The sequence below is a fragment of the Callospermophilus lateralis genome, chromosome 7 (assembly GCF_048772815.1).
Source record: "Callospermophilus lateralis isolate mCalLat2 chromosome 7, mCalLat2.hap1, whole genome shotgun sequence".
NCBI classification, from domain to species: domain Eukaryota; kingdom Metazoa; phylum Chordata; class Mammalia; order Rodentia; family Sciuridae; genus Callospermophilus; species Callospermophilus lateralis.
Window position 1 is genome coordinate 124,500,700 of NC_135311.1, and position 20,984 is coordinate 124,521,683.

At 35.9% G+C, this 20,984-nt stretch overlaps 1 protein-coding gene and 1 pseudogene across 1 annotated transcript in view; one reads left to right on the plus strand and one right to left on the minus strand.

Moving 5' to 3' along the window:
• Stx12 (syntaxin 12) overlaps window positions 1–20,984 on the minus strand; it is a 39,669-nt gene continuing 18,685 nt past the window's right edge. The window contains exons 4-9 of the mRNA XM_076860948.2: window positions 15,996–16,133; window positions 10,776–10,819; window positions 7,610–7,715; window positions 4,020–4,092; window positions 3,116–3,198; window positions 1–1,947 (exon numbers count right to left, since the gene is read on the minus strand). Of these exons, the coding sequence (XP_076717063.1) occupies window positions 1,855–1,947; window positions 3,116–3,198; window positions 4,020–4,092; window positions 7,610–7,715; window positions 10,776–10,819; window positions 15,996–16,133 (537 nt within the window). The 3' untranslated portion in view covers window positions 1–1,854. The remainder of the gene's footprint in view (window positions 1,948–3,115; window positions 3,199–4,019; window positions 4,093–7,609; window positions 7,716–10,775; window positions 10,820–15,995; window positions 16,134–20,984) is intronic.
• Window positions 17,989–18,306, plus strand: LOC143405188 (mitotic-spindle organizing protein 1 pseudogene; annotated as a pseudogene).

Here is a 20,984-nt window from a genome sequence, read left to right on the forward strand (position 1 = left end):
TAGAACTATGGTCACTTTATTTTACCTAGATTCAACTAGTTTTTCACAATCAAAACTTTTCCTTTTCTGGAATGTTTACAAATGATAATGTTTACAAGTCCAACTGTAATTTGGAGTAGAAAGGCAGTGAACCAGAACTGTGCCACTGTGCCCCTCCAACAGCTCTATCCTCTTTCAACTTACATTCCACCGCTGCTGGACCTTCATCAGGTCCCCAGTCTTGCAAGTCTCAATTTTTCTCATGACAGCATGTTTCTTTAGTACTTATCTCATTAGGATGTTAACTCATAAAAACTTATTACAAGTCTGGGGTTGTGGCTCAGTGGTAGAGCACTTGCCTAGCACATGCGAGGCACTGGGTTTGATCCTCAGCACCACATAAAAATAAATAAATATAAAATAAAGGTATTGTATACAACTACAACTAAAAAAAATCTTTAAAAACTTACTACAAAAGCTTTTCAAATGTTTATTTGTATTAAATAGGTAGAATGGTGCAAAAGTGCAAAAAAACTTATGCATTTGAGCTCTTGTTTCCCTGCTTTTCACGTTAATTTAGTACAAGAAAATTAATTAACATTAAGGGCAACTGAAAGAAATGAACATAAATATATGTTAAGTAGCCAAATCTTTAAATTCACTAAAGGATGAACTAAAATTGTTGGCCCTGTTCACATTTATGTACCTAGGCCTGTGAAAAAGGGAAGTGGACAACATTTATATTACAGGACAGCAATCTTTTATTGAATCTTTTTTGTCTAAAACTATGCATGGAGTTTTATTTATTCATAAATTAGAATGAGTCTAACATCACTATACCAAACCAGTATTATTTACAAAAATGAACCTTTGCTTTATCACCAGGTTCACAGGACTAAGTTTTAAATCCACTTCAGTTTAACTTTTAAAATCTCCCTGCCATCAAATGCCCAGAAACCCTTACAGGGTAGGGGCAGCCTTCTGACAGCAAATTCATCATTCACCAGGAATGTAAAACCACAAGTGAACAACAACAAAGAAAGATTAAATCATTCCATACAATTCCTATTTGCTTTCCAAAAGCATGCTATGTCTAATTCTCCCTTTCTTTGCAGACAGGTGGGAGAAGGACCCATAGAGTATATTAATATTGATTAAATTAACCTCTTTGAAAAGGGAGCAAGATGGCTTAGTGTATATGAGGATGAACTGCTGTGGATGACACTAGCAGATAAAGTAGATAAAGTAAACTTCAAACTCGATTAAAACACATACCCAGCAACCAGCCAGTTCAAATAGATACTTTTCATCTTTTTTCTCATTCAATTTAAATCACAGGTATTCTCCAGTTAAATATAGTGCCAAAATTTTGCAAAACAGGTAATAAACTTCTTATAAATTCAAATTAGAATGTTAAATAATAAAAATTGCTGGCATATTGTACAGTTTCTGAGAGACTCCAATATGCTGGGTCCCAGAAAGTAATTCATCTCAGTTGCTAGTAAAAAGGTAAATTTTATATATACATAAAAAGTCAATATAATGAGACTGTAGTGTCATCTGTCAAAAAGAATATGTAGAATGGAATTTTCAGTAAACACCTGGAATGAAGGGCAATCAGAAAACAAGAGAAAGCAGAATTCATAAGTTAATTCCTAGTTTGAGAAATCAATAAACTGTATACATAAATTGATAAATACTGTCTCCATAGGTCACTAATTCCAAGGACTAGTTAGTAGTTAGTTTCTAACTAAATTATTACAGGACATTCTGGTGTATGCTCTCTTCTTGTGATCAGTTTGTTCTCGCAAGACTCCAACAAGCACTTGCTTTTGAAAGCAACTCAGCAGGAGAAGGCTCTGAGGCAGTCACACTTCATTTAGAAACTTGCCAGATAATAACTATCAAGACTCCAATAATCACTGACAGGACAAGTACCAGGATACACATCTTCTTGCGAGATTTTTTCTGAGGAAAGAAATGAAGACACTCATGAAACAAGTAAAATTTTCTATATCTAATTAGACTCCAAGAGTGCTTCATAAATTTGCCTCCTTATAATTCAAAATCAACTCTACCCATGCACAAATATGAAGAGACTTCCCTAAAATCTCTAAGTTACCACCAGTAGGCAGTAGTACAGATTTTAATTGTTCCCAGATAGTTTTGCATATACCTATGCTGTTAGGCATTATTTGCAGTAAGTGATTTGTACATGTGTTTTAGTAACAGTTTTATACCTATTATAAAATTTTATGTTCATTGTATTTAAAAAAAAAAAGCAAAAAGAGAAAATCACCCACTGATAAAACCACTGACTGCATTCTTATCTCTTACGTATGCATACTGTTGTCCAACAAAATTGGGATCATACTGTATGATTTTGATATTTTTCTCAATGTTTATCATCAACATTTTTGTTATTATAAACTCTTCATAAACATCTCTTAATTTAAACATCATACAACATCAAGTGGATATATATGTAATGGACACTAAAGCCATCACCTAGTTTTTATAGAGCATTCCCAGATAAAATATACCCTAGGAACCTGGAAAGTGACTGAAATGCTATTTATTTATTAAAAAAAAAAAAAAAAATGCAACTTAAATTGAAGGGAAATAAGAAGGACTTATTTACAATATTTGTACATTGAAATAAAGACCAAAAATTCATAAAACCAGAGTCTCAACTAATAAGTGGAAGAATTTCACTTTATAGGCATAGCTTAATAATAATTAAGCCTTATTTATTCACATATAAGTAGCTATTATAGTTGATTCTATGCCCATCTTCTATAGCCAGTATCTACGAAACCCCACTTTACTTGTACCTCTTACTATCCTAACTCAAATACATTTCAGCTGCTTAGGATATAAGATTATTCTTATACTAGGTTCAGCTATTATGGCTAGCTTATGGGGTTAGCTTTGCAGCTAAGAGGGTTTTGTATAAATTTATTCAAGATTCGATCAGGTAAAGGAAAATACTAAAACAGAACCAGCAAAACAATTATGACTACTTGCCTCCAACTTAAGCCTAAAGAAGAGGCTGCAGCTGTTTAATGTGTCAATGTACCCTGATGGCCTATAAAGTGTGCAGTACAGAATGACCTTCTTTGGTATCTACTTTTACCTGATAGTAAGCAGCTCGCTGTAACTGATCAGTGGCTCTTTCAACATGCACCTCTGAGCTTTCCACATTGGCTTCTATGCTATCTGCAAAAAGGACAGGGGAAATTTTAGCACACTTGGATATTATGGGTCCTGGATTTGCTATCACCAGTCATGAAATCAAGTTACTACCTCAGTAAGAGAATAACCCTATTCTTTGGAAATAAACACTGAAGTATTTAGGGATAAGGATTTAAGAACTATGTGACTAAATGGTTCAGAAAAAAAAAAATACATAAAAACATTCTGTGTGTGTGTGTGTGTGAAAATACAATATCCTGTTTGGACATATACACACAGAGACACATACATGTACACACACAGAGTGAGAGTACAAACAAAGTCAATGGGGCAGAATGATAACAAGATGTAAATTTGAGTAAAGGGTATAAAGGAGTTCCTTGTTTTTTGGGGGTTTTTCTTTTGGTGGTGCCGGGGATTGAACCCATGGCTTTGTGCATGCAAGGCAAACACTCTACCAACTGAGCTATATCCCCAGCCCAAGTTCCCTGTATTTTTAAAAACTTTTTATAAAATTAAGATTAATTTCACATAAAAAGTTTTTAAAAAGTCACTAATCCCATAATTGTGCAAGTATCTAGAGAGAAAAGCTGGGAAGCTGATAGCTATTTGTTTAAGCAAAGACTTCCCAAGAAGTTATGGCAAGTGAATAGGGCTAATTATTCACAAAGGCCTCTCTTTACCTTCCACATTTGACAATATATGAATATTACTAAGAAAATGAATTTAGTAATTTTAAAATTATAATCCCAAACTTTAATTCTATATTTGACACATCTTACTAACTTCTTGGCACACAAATACTTTCAACTCACCTTGATATTAAAGGTATCAATAATACATACCAATCAGATCACCTTGGTCATGGATCATCATGGCCAAATCTTTAAATATCTGATTGACATCCAAAATGTCAGCCTAAGGGAGACAAAAAAACAACTAACATTAAGCAACATGTTAGATGATTCCTTTCCTCTAGTTACCTAAAGTTTTAGCTTTTTTGTTGTTTGTTTATTTTGTCTTGTTTTTGTCTGCTTTGTTTTATTTATAGTGGATTGAACCCAGTGCCTCATTCATGCTAGGCAAGTGCTCCACCACTGATCTATACTCCCAGTCCCACATGTGGTTTTTTGGTACTGGGTATTGATCCCAGGGCACTTTATCACTGAGCTACATGCCCAGTCCTTTTTTACTTTGAAAGTCTTGCAATACTGCTGATGTTGGCCTTGAATTTGTGATATTCCTGCCTCAGTCTCCCAAGTTACTGGGATTACAGGTGTGTATCACTGTGTCTGGCTTCCCAAATATGTTTTTAAAACTCTATAAAACATGATTTCTCTATAACAGAAAATAATCTATCACTATTTACCTAATAGCATAAAATGGAAGGCATGTAAACCCATCTGTCAAGCAATATTAGTTGAATGTGCTATATGGGAACCAGTATGATCACCCAAGCCAAAAGGTTATAGAATAGAAGCTGGATTGCTGGGATGGATAAATTCTTGGTGTGATAGCTCTAGATGGAGCCTAAATGGGGCCTTATGGCAAAAGCTTGTGAGTGCCAACAAACAACAATGAGTACTGTGACTTTGGATTAGAAAATTTAAATGTATTTATATGGGATCTTGCTACCTGGTAACTGCAAGGAGGAGGGGATACTCACAGGAAGGAAGCCTCTTTTCTCCCAGGACTGATTCTTTTGTTTTCTACTGCCATTTGGGCAGTGCCCTAGTGCCACTGGGGAAATAAGTACACGATAAGATAAATAAAAAGGGTGATATAGAGGAAATGACTAATGAGTGGTACAGAAAGGAGTGCAAAAGAGGAAGACTGCAAAAGAGACAGGCCTTAAGTTGTGCCTTAAAGCAAAGAAAAGGCCATATAAACAGAAAGGAAGTGAGTTAAAGAGCATATAGTCATGGCCAAACCACCCTGAATGTGCCTGATCTCATATAACCTTGGAAGCAAATAGACTCATTTGGCTATAACATTAGGTTTGTATGTTAAGATAAGAAATGACTGACTAGGCTGGTTGGCACACACCTGTAATCCCAGCGGTTTGGGAGGCTAAGGCAGGAAAATCACGAGTTCAAAGCCAACCTCAGCAAAAGCAATGTGCTAAGCAACTCAGTGAGACCCTGTCTCTAAATTAAAAATAAAAGAGGGCTGGGGATGTGCTCAGTGGTCGAGTACCCTTAAGTTCAATCCCTGATCCCCCCAAAAAAGAAATGACTGGATATGAAAATTGATCCCAAGGGACTCTGTCAAATGTGAAGTGATCCCCATTCCTGACATTCATTACATTACATTCCTTTCCTTAACTCCATATGTCTCCCTCTGCTCCCTGTTCACATTTCTAATGTTAGAGAACCAAGTCAATGATTAGCAAGTGAAAAAGAGTAAAGGAGGGGTTGGGGTTGTGGCTCAGTGGTACAGCTCAGTGGTAGTGCAAGTGTGAGGCACTAGGTTGGATCCTCATCACCACATAATAAACAAAATAAAGGTATTACGTCCATCTACTACTAAAAAAAATATTAAAAGAATATTTTTTAAAAAAGTAAAAGGAAAGATACAACATATTTTTGTTTGTATGTTTGCTTTTTATTAGTTCTTTTTAGTTATATATAATGTTAGGATTCATTTTGACATAATTATAAAAGAGATGTGACAGGGCTGGGGTTGTGGCTCAGTGGTAGAGCGCTCACCTAATATGTGCGAGGGCCTGGGTTCAATCCTCAGCACCACATAAAAATAAATAAGATAAAGGTTTGTGTCCAACTACAACTAAAAAATAAATATTAAAAAAAATGACACATTTGAAGAAAATAAAGTAGGTATAACTTGAGGATAAACTGTCTCATCTAAAACAGACATTGGCCAGGCATGGTGGTACACACCTGAAATCTCAGCAGCTTGAGAGACTGAGACAGGAGGATTTCAAGTTTGAGACCTACCATAGCAACTTAGCAAGGCCCTAAGCAACTTAGCGAGACCCTGTCTCAAAAAAAAAAAAAAAAAAAAAAATGGCTGGAGATGTAGGGCTGGGATACATGTAGTAAGTGGTAAAGCATCTCTGGGTTCAATCCCAAGTACCCACCCCTGCCTAAATAAATAAATAAAATAAAACAGACACTGATGGCCCCCTAAGCAGTGGGTCTCAATTTTGGCTACATGTTATAACCATCTGGGAATTATAAAATATCCAGGGCCTCATCACTAGTAATTATAATTTAGCTGGAAATGTGGCTCAAGCGGTAGGGCGCTCGCCTGGCATGCGTGTGGCCCGGGTTCGATCCCCAGCACCCTATAGAAACAGATGTTGTGTCCACTGAAAACTAAAAAATAAATATTAAAAAATTCTCTCTCTCTCTCTCTAAAAAAAAGAAAGAAATTAAAAAACATAGGCATCACTAGTAATTATGATTTATTAGGCTGAGCCATATAAAAATGTGGATATTTGCCCATTTTTAACCTAAAAAAGGAATTTCACGTAATTGATGGTTCAGGAGGAGAACTCAGGCATTTAAAAAAAAAAAAAAATTCCCCAGGTGAATCTAATATGCATAAACTGGGTTCAAAACCACTGCTATAGATGAAGATCAAGGAGGCACTCCAAGTTTCTCCACTATTGTCCCCACCCCAGAGATGGCAGTCATCTACCTCCATGGAGAAGAAAAATCAACTTATTTAAAGATATATTACTGTTTACTATGCAAAGTTCAAGATGGAGCTCAGTTATTTAAGAAAGGTCTACAGACCCCCAACACTCCAAACCACTACTTCATAAACTATTTCCATTTCTCTGACCAGTGAAATAATAATATCTACAACTTGGATTTGGACTCTAGAATTAACACAAAAATGGAATAAGACTTTTGGCTTGCTTATATACTGGGCTAATCAAACTAACAAAGGGGCTCTCCATAGAGTCATGCCCAGTCTAGAGGTGGCTATTGAGATTTAGGGGTAAAGTCCTAATAAAAAATAAATATTCGTTTGTCTTGCTCTGTTCTCTGTGTATTTTTCAAGGAGACCAGGTAAGATGTGGTATTAGAGAAAAGGATTTGGGGACTGCTAAATGCCAAGGCCAATACCATCACAGCAACTTAGTAGCAGTAGTTAAAATCCACCATGAGGGCTGAGGTTGTGGCTCAGCGGTAGAGCACTTGCCTAGCACGTGCAAGGCCCTGAGTTCGATCCTCAGCACCACATAAAAACAAATAAATAAAGATATTGTGTCCAACTACAATTAAAAAATAAATATTAAAAAAAATATTTAAAAAAATCCACCATGACTAAATTGTGACAGATAATGTGCAAACCACATGACTCATTTTATGCTTTTTCATAACAACTGAGAAACTTCAGGCTTAAAATCTCAAATACCTGCAGATACACTGAGTCAAACAAAAAAACATGACCTAGCTCTCACCTCCAGCTGCCGAATAGCCGTTTCCCTCTCTTTAATGAGTTCCAGATCCTGCTCAGTGATGGCTGCCTCATCCTCCTGGCTCTGCATCTGGTTCCACTCTTCATGGCTACAGGGAGACAAGCACTCTAGATGAATCCTCCTTCTTTAGGTGTGATGAGACATACCTACAATTCCTCTGTTGCCAGCAGAACCTATGTAAAGAATAACTGGGGCACCAACTCCTCTGTTATCACTACAAAGTCCCTAAGGACCACAAGCTTCATACCAGAGGAAAAGAGCTGGTAATACCAAGAAAACAGTCTCAGCCTCTGGGCAAAACTGAGATGAAGCAAAATTATTGGGGATGAGATTCCTTGATTTTTTCATTTAGGGGTATACTCTGTAATCTTGTTAGGACTTGGTAGACAAGGAAAGTAACCCAAGATCTGAACTCAATGAATTTCTCTGACTCATCCTCTCCCAGGGCACTCTCTAAGTGCAAGCTGTATTGGTACTTTGGGTGGAGGAGAGCAGGCTAAGTAACCCACCAGTGCTTCACCAATTCATTTAACAGAATCAAACCGCCTGGTTTTCAAAAATTTCCCTAAGGTTATGTTTTTGTGTTATATACCTCGTAACAGAAAACCAATTTCATAATGAAATATTATAAATTCTGAAAGTATTTAGAAGAAATTATTATACTAGATACAGAACACTTTGAAAATGCAGTGATATGCATTTTAAAACAGTACGTATGAATCATACTTCATTTCCACATATTTAAAGAATGTCCTCCATGACTTGGAGATACAAACTGAATAAGTGAAGAGTCCTCCATGCCTTTACGATGTTCATAGTGTAGTAGGGGAAATGGATACAGGATAAAAATTTTTAAATTCCAAACTAATGCCATGAATACATATCCGAGATTAGCTTAGAGAAGAGACATCTTTCAGATATAAACTATCTGCTTTTTCTCTTCATGTTCCTAAAAGGATGAGTTGCCTCCATTTCAGAGGTGAGTAAACAGAGACCTAATAACACTGGCAAACTTAAATCTGAATTAGAGATAAGATGACTGAGACCTCCTAATCTGTAGATTTGTGGGTTCATATTTATTCCCATGAGTCAAGCTTCATCCCCACAAAAGGGTATCAGGGGTTTCTTGAAATTTTTTATTCACCTTGAAATTATTCCTCCTTTAATTCAAAGATCTTAGAAAAGTCCATGTCTTCCCTTTATTTTGTACTTTTTTCTTATTATTTTGTTTTTGTTTCATTTTTGTTTGGTGGCAATGAAGATTTAACCCAGAGGCATTCCACCACTGAGCTACAACCCCCAGATCCCAGACCCACTTTTTAAAAAGTATCTTTTTAGTTATCATGAACACAATATCTGTATTTTTATTTATTTACTTTATGTGATGCTGAGGATCGAACCCAGGGCCTCACTCTAGCACTGAGCCACAACCAAGGAGTGATCCCCTTTTTAAAAAAAAAAAATTCTGAGACAAGGTATTACTAAGCTGAGGCTGTCTTTAAATGTGTAATCTTCCTTCCTCAGTTTCCTGAGTTGCTGGGATTATAGGCATGTGCCACCACACATGGCTTCTCATTCTTTTTTTTTTTCTCTTTTTTTTTCTCATTCACTTTTTTTTTAAATTTTTTAAATATTTATTTACTGGCGGACACAACATCTTTGTTTGTATGTGGTGCTGAGGATCGAACCCGGGCCACACGCATGCCAGGCGAGCTCGCTACCACTTGAGCCACATCCCCAGCATCTCATTCACTTTTTTTTTTTTTTTTTTTTTAAGAGAGAGTGGGAGGGAGAGAGAGAGAGAGAGAGAATTTTTTAACATTTATTTTTTAGTTCTCGGTGGACACAACATCTTTGTTTGTATGTGGTGCTGAGGATCGAACCCGGGCCACACGCACACCAGGCGAGCGTGCTACCACTTGAGCCACATCCCCAGCCCTCATTCACTTTTTAAAATTTATTTTTATTTTTGTAATTGTAGATGAACAGAATGCCTTTATTTTTATGCAATGCTAAGGATCAAACCCAGTGCTTCACATGCTAAGCAAGTACTCTGCCACTGAGCTATAGTTGTAGCCCTTCTTCTTTTTTTTTAATCTTTATTTTTTTTTTTAGTTTTAGGTGGACATAATATCTTTATTTTACATTTATGTGGTTCTGAGGATCGAACCAGTGCCCCATGCATGCTAGGCAAACACTCTACCACTGAGCCACAACCCCAGTCCCTCTCATTCATTTAAAAAAAATTTTTAGTTGTAGATGGACACAATGTTTTTTTATTGTATTTATTTATTTTTTTATGTGGTGCTGAGAATGGAACTCAGTGCCTCACACATACTAGGCAAGTGCTCTATCACTGGGCTACTACCCAGTCCCCATTTTTTTGTTTGTTTTAGGTGGACACAATATTTTATCTTTATGTGGTATTGAGGATCAAACCCAGTGCCTCACGCATGCCAGGCGAGTGTGCTACCACTTGAGCCACATCCCCACCCTGTTTGTTTTTTGCTGGAAAATGTGGATTATTTTTAAAAAGTTTTTAATTTGTTTTAATTAGTTATACATAACAATAGAATGCATTTATGCACTTTGATATATCATACAAAGATGGGATATAATTTCTCATTTTCCCAGCCCTCATTTTTTTATATTAAAAATAAATACAGCTGGGCATAGTGGCATACACCTTTAATCCCAGCAGCTCAGGAGGCTGAGACTGGAGGATCTCGAATTCAAAGCCAGCCTCAGCAATGGTGAGGCACTAGCAACTCAGTGAGATCCTGTCTTTAAATAAAACATAAAATAGGACTGGGGATGGCTCAATGGTCGAGTGCCCCTGAGTTCAATCCCGGTACCCAAAAAATAAGTAAATAAATACAGACAGACAGGAACAGTGGCATATGCCTGTAATCCCAGCTACTCAGGAAGCTGAGACAGGACGATGTCAAATTGCGAGGCCTCAGAAACTTAGTGAGTCCCTGTCTCAAAACCAAAAATAACAAGGGCTGGGGATGTAACTCAGTAGTAGACCACCCTGGGGTTCAATTCCCTAGTAGCACAGAAAGAATTTAATAGATAGACATACAGACAGATTAGATAAATAGGGACTCCCATTAACTATACATCAGGTTGGATAAATAATTTTTACCTGTCAAATGAAACAAGCTGCTCCTCTCTTTGTCTCTCTTCTGCCTAGAAAGCAGATGGCATTATTATTGCTGTCATCCAGAAACATGTCATAGACACATAAAACAAGGGTTTGCTTAGTTATAGTATAAAGAATTAACATCCCTGGCTCCAACGGGATCTGTAAGATGACAAGAGGATGCTGGCAATCTGTCTCAACTAAGAAATGAGTGTGAAGTAGCTAAAAGCAAATCAGCATTTCAGCTGGGGCCCAGAACAGAAACCATACTAAAGAGGACCAGAAGAACATGGGTAAGAGAGAGGGATTATTCTCCTCTTCTTCATCACCACCACCACGACCACAACCACTTTGAAAAACATTTTAGCTGTATCCTCTACTGCTGAAGGACATCTGGTTGTTTTTCATTCTTTTTGTGGTGCTGGGGATTGAACGCAGGGCCTCATCCACACTAGGCTCAGCATTCTGCCACTGTGCTTTACCCCCAGCCTCAATGTTTACAGTTTTTGACTACTACAAATAATGCTGCTCTGAACATTCTTGAATATACATCCTGGTATATGTATGCAGGTTCCTCTACAGTAGAACTGCTGAGTCATAAGGTATGTATATGTTCTGAAGAAGGAGCTAAAATGTTTTCCAAAATGTTTGCTCCGGGGCCAGATAGGAGAGTTCCTGCTCCATCATATCTAACAGCCACCCGCAGTGTTCACAGAATTTAAAATGTCTGCCCTTCTGGTAGATCTGAAATAGTATTTCATTGTTGTTTTAATCAGAAAATCCATGACTAACTAAAGAGACTAAGTACTCCTTCATTTGTTGGATCATTATTCAAAATAATACCAACATATTTGTTTGCCTTTTTCAATGTGTTGACATTTATACTCGTGAAGTAAAAGCAATGGTGGATAAAATGGCAGTGGCACCAAATACTGTCTTCATCATCAGGCACTTTTTTTTTTTTTTTTAAAAACAGTTTATCTTGATAAAGCCATACAAATTATTAATTAAATCTCTACCCCTTGATATACAACTTTTTAATACCCTGTAGGACAAAAATGGTAAGTATATATAACATACTTATGTTGCATACTGAAACACGATATTTATCTCCAAGAAAAGCATTGGCATGGTTCAGTTGCAGGCTGAATTAGGGAACGACACATTTTTATTTATTCAATTTTTTTTTTTTTTGTAGGGAGTAGGGGTAGTGGGATACTGGACATTGAACCCAAGAGTGCTTTATCACCAAGTTACATCCCAGCCCTTTTTTAAGTTTTTTTAAAAATTTGAGACAGGGTCTCACTACTTTGCTGAAGCTGGCCTGGAACTTGTGATCCTCCTGCCTCAGCCACCTGAGTCTCTTGAGGTTAGGGGTATGTGCCACTGTGCCTAGCTTCAATATCATTTTATAATAATATATTTAAAAGTTTATAAAACTTTTTAAAAAATATTTTTTAGTTGTAGATGGACACAATATCTTTGTTTATTAATTTATTTTTATGTGGTGCTGAGGATCAAACCCAGTGTCTCACACATGTGAGGAAAGCACTCTACCACTGAGCTAGAGTCCCAGCCCTTTATAAAACTTTTTATAAACACACACACACATAACTCAGTGGTAAAATGCCCCTGGGTTCACTATTAAAAAAAAAAAAAAAAACAGGAACTGGGGTGGTGGCTCAGTGGTAGAGTGCCTGCCTAGCATGTGCAAGGCACTGGGTTCGATTCTCAACACCACATATAAATAAATAAAATAAAGTCCATTAAAAACTAAAATATATTTAAAAAAAAAAAAAAGTGTATGGGGTCCTGAGATCAAAAGTTTGAGAACTCTCAGGACTGGTGGTACAAGCCTATAATCCTAGCCATTTGGGAGGCAGAAGCAAGAGGTCTATCTAGGCAATTTGGTGAGACCCTGTCTCAAAATATAAAATAAAATTGATGGGGATGTAGCTCAGTGGTAGAGGACCCCTGGGTGCAATCTCCAGTACCAAAAAAAAGAAAAAAGAAATGTTGTTCTATTGGTTGTACTTTTTTTCCACATTGACTGGTGGGGAATTCTTTATACAAAATATTCAAATTCTACTCCTTTGTTCACATATAATAACACCTTCTTTCTGTTTGTGGCTTATCTTTCCACATATTTACTACTTTCTTTGCTCTTCATTCCTTTTTGCTCTTCAGACTTTTCTTTGGGGATCAGGTTCCTTGAGAATTTCCTTAAATAAAGTGTGTTAAGAAACTTTCTTTGTGCTAGCGAATGAACCCAAGGTCACTCTACCACTGAGCTACATCCTCAGCTCTTTTTTACTTTTGAGACAGGGTCTTGCTAAATTGCTGAGGCTGGCCTCAAATTTGCAATCCTCCTGCCTCAGCCTCCCATATAGCTAGGATTATAGGCTTTCATCACCATGCCTGGCAGGAACTGAAAATGTCTTTAATTAGACCTCACTGTGGATATATATTTTTACTGGGTTTAAAGTACTATGTAGGCAGTTACTCTCCCTCATTAACATTCAAGATAGCATTCTAGCAGGGTGTGGTGGCACACGCCTATAATCCCAGCAGCTCCAGAAGCTGAGGCAGAAGAATCACAAGTTCAAAGCAGCCTCAACAATTTATTGAGGCCATAAGTTCCCTGTCTGTATCTAAATAAAATATAAAAAAGTGACTGGGGATGTAGCTCAGTGGTTAAGGGGCCTTGGGTTCAATTCCTGGTACCCTTGCTCCCCGCAAAATGGATAGCATTCTAATGGTTTCCATTGTTACTACTAAGAAGTTAACTGTCAATCCAACTATTGTGTCTTAAGGTATTCTACTGTTTCTCCAGTGATTTTAGCAATTTTCTTTGTCTTTTAAATTTTTTTTTTTTTTTTAATTTATCTTATTGGAATTTGTTAGGCTTCTAGAAACCATAAATTAGAACTGGGCGTGGTGGCACATGCTTGTCAAGCAGCTCAGGGGCTAAGACAGGAGGATCTTGAGTTCAAAGTCAGCCTCAGCAACTTAGCAAGGCAATAAGCAACTCAGTGAGACTGTCTCTAAATAAAATACAAAATAGGGCTGGGGATGTGGCTCAGTGGTTTAGTACCCCTGAGTTCAATTCCCGGAAGGGAGGGAAAGGGAAGGGAGGGGGAAGGGAGGGGGAAGGGAGGGGAAAGGAAGGGAGGGAGGAAGGGAGAGAGGAAGGGAGGAAGGGAGGGAGGGAGGAAGGGAGGGAGGGAGGAAGGGAGGAAGGGAGGAAGGGAGGAAGGGAGGAAGGAAGGAAGGAAGGAAGGAAGGATGGATTAGTGTCATTATATCATTTCTAAAACATTATCTCTTCAAATATTAATTCTGTTCTATATTTGCTCTGCTTTCATTCTGTAACTCACAAAACCAGGGGTGTTTAACCACTGAGCCACATCCCCAGCCCTTTTCTTTTATGTTTTATTTTGAGACAGAGTCCCACTATCCCACTAAGTTGCTTTTAGATCCTCACTAAAGTTAATGAGGCTGGTTATGAACTTGCAATCCTTCTGCTTCAGCCTCCGGAGCCACTTAGATTATAGGTGTACACCACCACACCTGGCCATTTCTCGTAATCTTTCTTCCATATTTAGCTTCTTAACCCCCTCTGCTACATGCTGGGGAAAAAAAAAAAAAAATCTAACCAATTTTCTAGTCAAACCACCTACCTATTAAGTTTTTTATTTCCTTATATTTTCCAATTTTAGAATTTTTTTTTTGAATCTTTTTCAAAACTTTTTGTAGTTTTCTGATTCCTGTAGATGTTTTTAAGTTTTTCATTTATTTCTTTCAACACAGTAAATATAGCTATCTTATAATTCCAATATAGTCTTTACAGATATGTTTCATTTTACTGTTGTTTCTAGTAGTTCTTATATAGGATAACTTGTTTCTTTGTGTGCTTGGTTATTTTTAACCTAGTGCTTGAAATGTATTTGAGGATATTGTTTGTTTGTTTTTTTATTTATCTCTTAGTTTTATGTGGATACAATATCTTTATTTTAATCTATGTGGCGCTGAGGATTGAACCCAGTGCCTTGTGCATGCAAGGTGAGCACTATACCACTGAACCACAACCCCAGCCTGAGGATATTCTTTCTAGGCTAGGATAAAGGTGTCTCCACAAAGTGGATTTGGATTTGCGCCAAGTAGAAGCCAGTCCAGAGCCAGTCCAGAACCACTTGCAGCTTGAAGCTTTGGAACATAGAGATAGTATAAATTTGGGCAGTAAATGTGCCTGAAGATTTCTTTGTAACAGAACTTAATGTCTGGATCTTCTCTCCTCTTACCCCTCTCTACCATCTGCTTAGTTCAATGCTTTTGAAGGAAGGCTTATTTTGGCTTTCTCAAATCCTAAGAATAGTTTTTTAGGGTCCTGTTTAATATTAAGAACACCTTTTATATTCTCTACTATGCATGGACCCTGAGCTTTGACTTTTATCCTCTTTATGCCATGAGGACATCAAAACTGAAGTTTGCCTTCAGTAAATGTACTCAGTGCAAAAAGCATTTTCAATGCTCTGCTTACCTCTCTTAGATTTTGACTCGATATTTATTTTCATGGCTATTTGCTACTTTTGAGAAGTTGAGTTTTTAAATCTCAGTGTTTGAAAATCCTTTTCAAAATGAGATAGTCCAAACAACCTAGCCTGCTGTATTCTAGAAAACAAGACTTATCCTTTGTTTTTAACATAGATTAATATAACAAAGTGAAAATTATACATAATTCTACTTTTTCTTAACCTTTATGCACATTCCATTTTAGTCTTTGCCAACAAGCATACACTTTTTTTTTTTTTTTTTAACCTAGGCTATACCAATCTGACTTTTTTGGTTTTTTTGGTACCAGGGATTAAACCCAGGGGTGCTTAACCACTGAGACACATCCCCAGCCCTTTTTTATATTTTATTTTGAGACAGGGTATCCCCAAGTTGCTTAGTGCCTCACTAAATTTCTGAGGCTGGCTTTGAACTTGGAAATCTTCCTACTTCAGCCTCTTGAGCTGCTGGGTTTACAGGCATGAGCCACTGGAATTATAGGCATGTGCCACTACACCTGGCCAATCTGACATTTTTATAACAGCTGATGTATATGTTTATTATTTGGAGTGATAACAAACAAAGGCTGATGGTCAAGGAGAAAAGAAAGGAAAAAAAATTTTAGGAAAGAACATCCTGAAATTGAAAATTTGCTTTTAAGAATCAACTTACAGAAAGACGAGATCCAGCTCTTGCTCTGGCAATACTCTCCTTTTCCTTTTCAGATACCCTTCTCTGAACAGCCTGGAAATTATTTAAGGCTGCAGAGAAGTCATTCATGAGGCGTTCTTTCTGAAGTTTCTGCTGGCGCTAAGGAAATTAAAGAAAGAATTTGAGATTTTATATTAACCCAGAATCATTTAGCTTTAATTCCTATTACAGATAAAACTATATCTCTTGGAGATTTCCAACAAGGAATATTATTACAAAATAGAATCTTCTTTAAATTAATTAATTCACTCCTTGCTAGCTCAAATTCCCAGTTAATACTATATAGATCAAATCAGAATTTTCTCTTTCATTCTGACAAGCCTGAGAACTGGATATCATTTATCTTGTAATATCAGAAGAAAATGCAATTCAGAATCTTTAAAATTTTTTTATTTTTTGAAATTCAGAATTTTTGTTCCCTGGAGAATCTAAAAGAATAATACTATCTTTAGACTCAGATTGGACCCAAACAGAGATTGATTTTTACAAAAATGTTGAAACTATATTCATGTATATTAAGTTCGCAGTTTCCCAGAAAATCATTTTCATCTATAGGCTTTATTTTAAAAGTAAGGTTTTGTGTGAAATATGATATATCAAGACCTATGTAATGTTTTGAACAACCAACAATAAAAATTAAAAAAAAAAAAAAAAAAAAAAAAAAGTAAGGTTTATGGACTGGGGATGCGGCTCAAGCGGTAGCGAGCTTGCCTGGCATGCGTGCGGCCCGGGTTCAATCCTCAGCACCACATACAAACAAAGATGTTGTGTCCGCCGAAAAACTAAAAAATAAATATTAAAATTCTCTCTCTCTATCTTAAAAAAATAAAAGTAAGGTTTACAACCTTTAAGAACTTGATAACTATTTCGTTTATCTACAGGCTATCCCTATTAGGCTTGCTACTTCTACATCTCAAAAAATACATTCCAAGCACCCTGTACTAAGCACACAGAAATAATCTCAAATAGCTCAGCATCTATTTAGAGATAAAGAATATGTACACACAAGTGACAAAGTCATAAAAATTGGCTATATCCATCTTGTACTATAGAAGTTCAGACACAGGACAATCAGTAAGAACTTAGGTGGTCAAGAAAGGGCTCAAGAGAATGTGGACAGTAAAGAAATAGTGAACAGAAAAGCAGGAAGACAGAGTAGAACAAATCCAACCAAGAGAACAGTGTAAGCAGAAGCTGGTGGAAAAAAACTGGATCTATAAGGAGATGGTCTGGCTGAAACCAAGATTTATTCATAAGAGAAGCTAAAAGATAAAAGTGGGTTTTAAATGTCAAGCTAATAACTCTGGGACTTAACTCCTAATGAACAAAGAGCAATGAAGATATTTTCATCTGGGAATATGACAGAGACAAAGGAGTAACTTAGAAAAATCAGCTGTGATGACATGCCAAGTGAAATGGAAAGAAGAAACAAGTAAAAAAAAAAAAAAAAATCTGCAACAGTGCAGAGGACATAGCTCTGTACCAGAGCACTTGTCTAGCATGCACAAGGGCCTGGGTTTGAACCCCAGAAACTCATAAAGAAATGTTTTTATGAGTTTTTACCATTGCAGTAGTTTAAGTTTAGGAGGACACAGTATCAGTAATTGGCTCACAAAGAAATAAATTTAAAAAACACTGACTTAGTGACTGAAGGTAGAAGAAGGGAGATAAAGTAAAGAATGACCCAAACTTCAAATATTGAAAGCAAATTTAGGTGAGAACATTGTTTTCCCCTTTCTGGGATCTTTATTTTTGCATAAACAATATTATAGCAATAATGGGGAAATTACTCCCCAACTTACCATCCAAAAATACTACCTTCTATTCTTTTCTTCTTCTTTTTTTTTTTTTTTTTTTTTTTTTTTGGTGGTAGGAGAGAACCCAAGGGGCTTTGCACATTCCAAAAAAAAAAAAGTGGGTTTTAAGTAAGCACTCTAGTCCCTCAGCCTCCGCCATGGCGAGTGGCAGCGGAGCCGAGTCATCGGCGACCGCGGCGGCGAATCTGAATGCAGTGAGGGAGACCATGGATGTTCTGCTTGAGATTTCAAGAATTTTGAATACAGGCTTAGATATGGAAACACTGTCTATTTGTGTACGGCTTTGTGAACAAGGAATTAACCCAGAAGCTTTATCATCTGTTATTAAGGAACTCTGCAAGGCTACTGAAGCACTAAAGGCTGCTGAAAATATGACAAGCTGACTTTCTGGAGAGATCCTGATGAGATATGTCAAATTCCTCAAGAGAATTTGAAGATTGCATTTTAGTCAAGAATGTACAGTGAAATTACTGCACGCAGCAGTGTAGAAAAATTTTCCTTTTAAAAAGAATTATAAAACCATAGCTTTATAAATCAGTGGAAAGTGGCTTACAGAGAGAACTATCAAATGTGTTTGCATTGCATCTTTTTTTTTTAATGGCCCTAATGTTTTGGCATTTCTATGTTTATATTTATGTATTCCTTATTTATAGCTTTGATAGCTTTAATTTTCTAAGCAATCTATCAGATGTGCACATCTGCTGTGCCTGGTGGAAGTATAGTGGAACCCATCAGTATTGATGTGTCGTAGTTATGACTTGTTGACATTTCCATTATAAACTTTAATTTTGAATTGTTTATGCATAATAACTGTTGATTTATGTTGTATCAGGCTGAAAGTTGACAAGATTTTAGCCACCATGTAAGAATTTGTATTTAAATTCCCCATGTATACCAGAATCTTGTTTTTTAAAATGAGAACATAGAAAACATTTCTTGTAATCTTCTCTTTAACAAAGAATATTTAGTTTTTTAAGCAGGTTTTGGGCAGTTAATAGTGTGAACTAGATCATTTTGTATTTACTGAAAAATAAAACTTCTAGAAACTTAGATTTTAAAAGTAATAACAGGGGGCTGGGGATGTGGCTCAAGTGGTAGCGCGCTCGCCTGGCATGCGTGCGGCCCGGGTTCGATCCTCAGCACCACATACAAACAAAGATGTTGTGTCCGCTGATAACTAAAAAATAAAATATTAAAATTCTCTCTCTCTCTCTCTCCTCTCTATCTTTAAAAAAAAAAAAAGTAATAACAGTGCTTAGCTTAGTATTGTTTGTAGTTTGAGTCATTTACATCAAATAAGAATATTAGTTGAATGTTTTTCTAAGTTTTATATCCTATAAAGGCCTAAAAATAATGTATAAAGTGAAACATAGCCAACATGCAAAATTCCTTTTTACTTTTATTACATAAAAGTAATTAGAATTCTTATCTAATAAATATGATGTAGATATATAATAAATCACTAGATAAGTGGTGTGTTTCAATGAATATGTAATATTTTCTGAAGAAAGTCATTATTTACCCTTAAAGTTTTAACTCAACAAAATGATAATTCAAAAATAAATTTTAGAAAATTTAGGATGTTATTGGTTCTGTTTCTATAACAGAATCTCAGTGGAATTTTTCTACAAGGCTAATATGGATTTAATTTCATTGTTGACTAAATTTTGGATTTTTGTTAGATACCTTTTAAATGAATGGTATTCATTCTTCACTAATGTTTTTTGTTGTTCATACAAGCTGAAGTGGTTTTTATAAGATTTAGTGATATTTAGGTAGCCACTTTCTGTGCTTTTTTTTTTTTTTATATTTATTTGACCATTATGACTTTTAATTCATGGCATCTTTACCAGTAAACTGAAAAGGTCTATTAGCAGAACAAGTTGGGAGACAATAAGAATTTGTGATAAGCATTTGAATGAAACTAAACACTACAAATACTGCATGTTATTTATAAGTCAAAGAGAACATTTATTTTCAACTCCAAAATGTGTATGCAGTTCTAAGCCATAAGAGTTGATAATATAGATTAAGTTATTTACGTATGAAGCAAAATAGGAAAAAATATTGAGAAAGGATTCTGTTTACAGAGGCCTTCTTATGTGTCATATTTCTTAAATGTTTTTTGGTGATACTGGGGATTGAACCCTGATGCATTCCACTAAATCACATCCCCAACCCTTTTTATTTATATATATTTATTTGAGACTGGGTCTGGTGACATTGTTCAGGCTGACTTTGAACTTGTGATCTTCTTGCCTCAGCCTCCCAGATAGTTGGGATTAGGTGTGTGTCACTGCTGCTGGCTTTAAATGTATTAGTATCTTTTTAATGCATACTTCAGTAATATTTAAGAAATAAAATAAAATGATACAATTCCAATGCTGTACATGTTGACAATGACAAAAATAAAACTATATTGGTAGTATTGGCATGTACTTTTGATTTAATACATCTTTCTATGAATTCAATTGTATTTCTTTAGGTGTCTTTTATAAATGTTAAGATGCTTATCATGTGTGATTGAAGGCTACTTAAAGACAGGTTATGTAATTTACAGCTTAAATTAGGCTTGAAGTATAAATGGAATACTCTTCCCCTGGTAGTGAGAGGAGATAGCTATATTAACGTTGCCTCAGGCTTTAAAACAAAGTTGGCAATTCAAATAAGTGAAAAATGATATTTTTCTATACTCAAATAAGAACTTTTTTACAAAGTGGATTATTATCATTGTGAAATGTATAAACATGTTCCAAATACGCATGTTTTACAATAATTGAGTCAAATACCAGTTTTTAAATATTTAATTAAAATTAAAAATTAAAAAAAAAAAAAAAAAAACAAGTAAGTACTCTATCACTAAGCTATACCTCCAGCCCTCAAATGCTATCTTTTCGATATATCATAAACATTTTCCATGGTACCATAATATTCACAATTATAATCTTAAAAAAAAATGATAATCTTTGTTTCAGATATCCCATCAAGCTAATCTAGTAAATTTTATGTAAATATTCCTTCTAGATTGTTCTCAGTTTTTAACTATTAAAAATAAAGCTCAAGTGAGCCCCACTGTAACAGCTAATATTTATATTTAGCTTGTGAGTACTTATACTTATTTCCCTTCAGAATA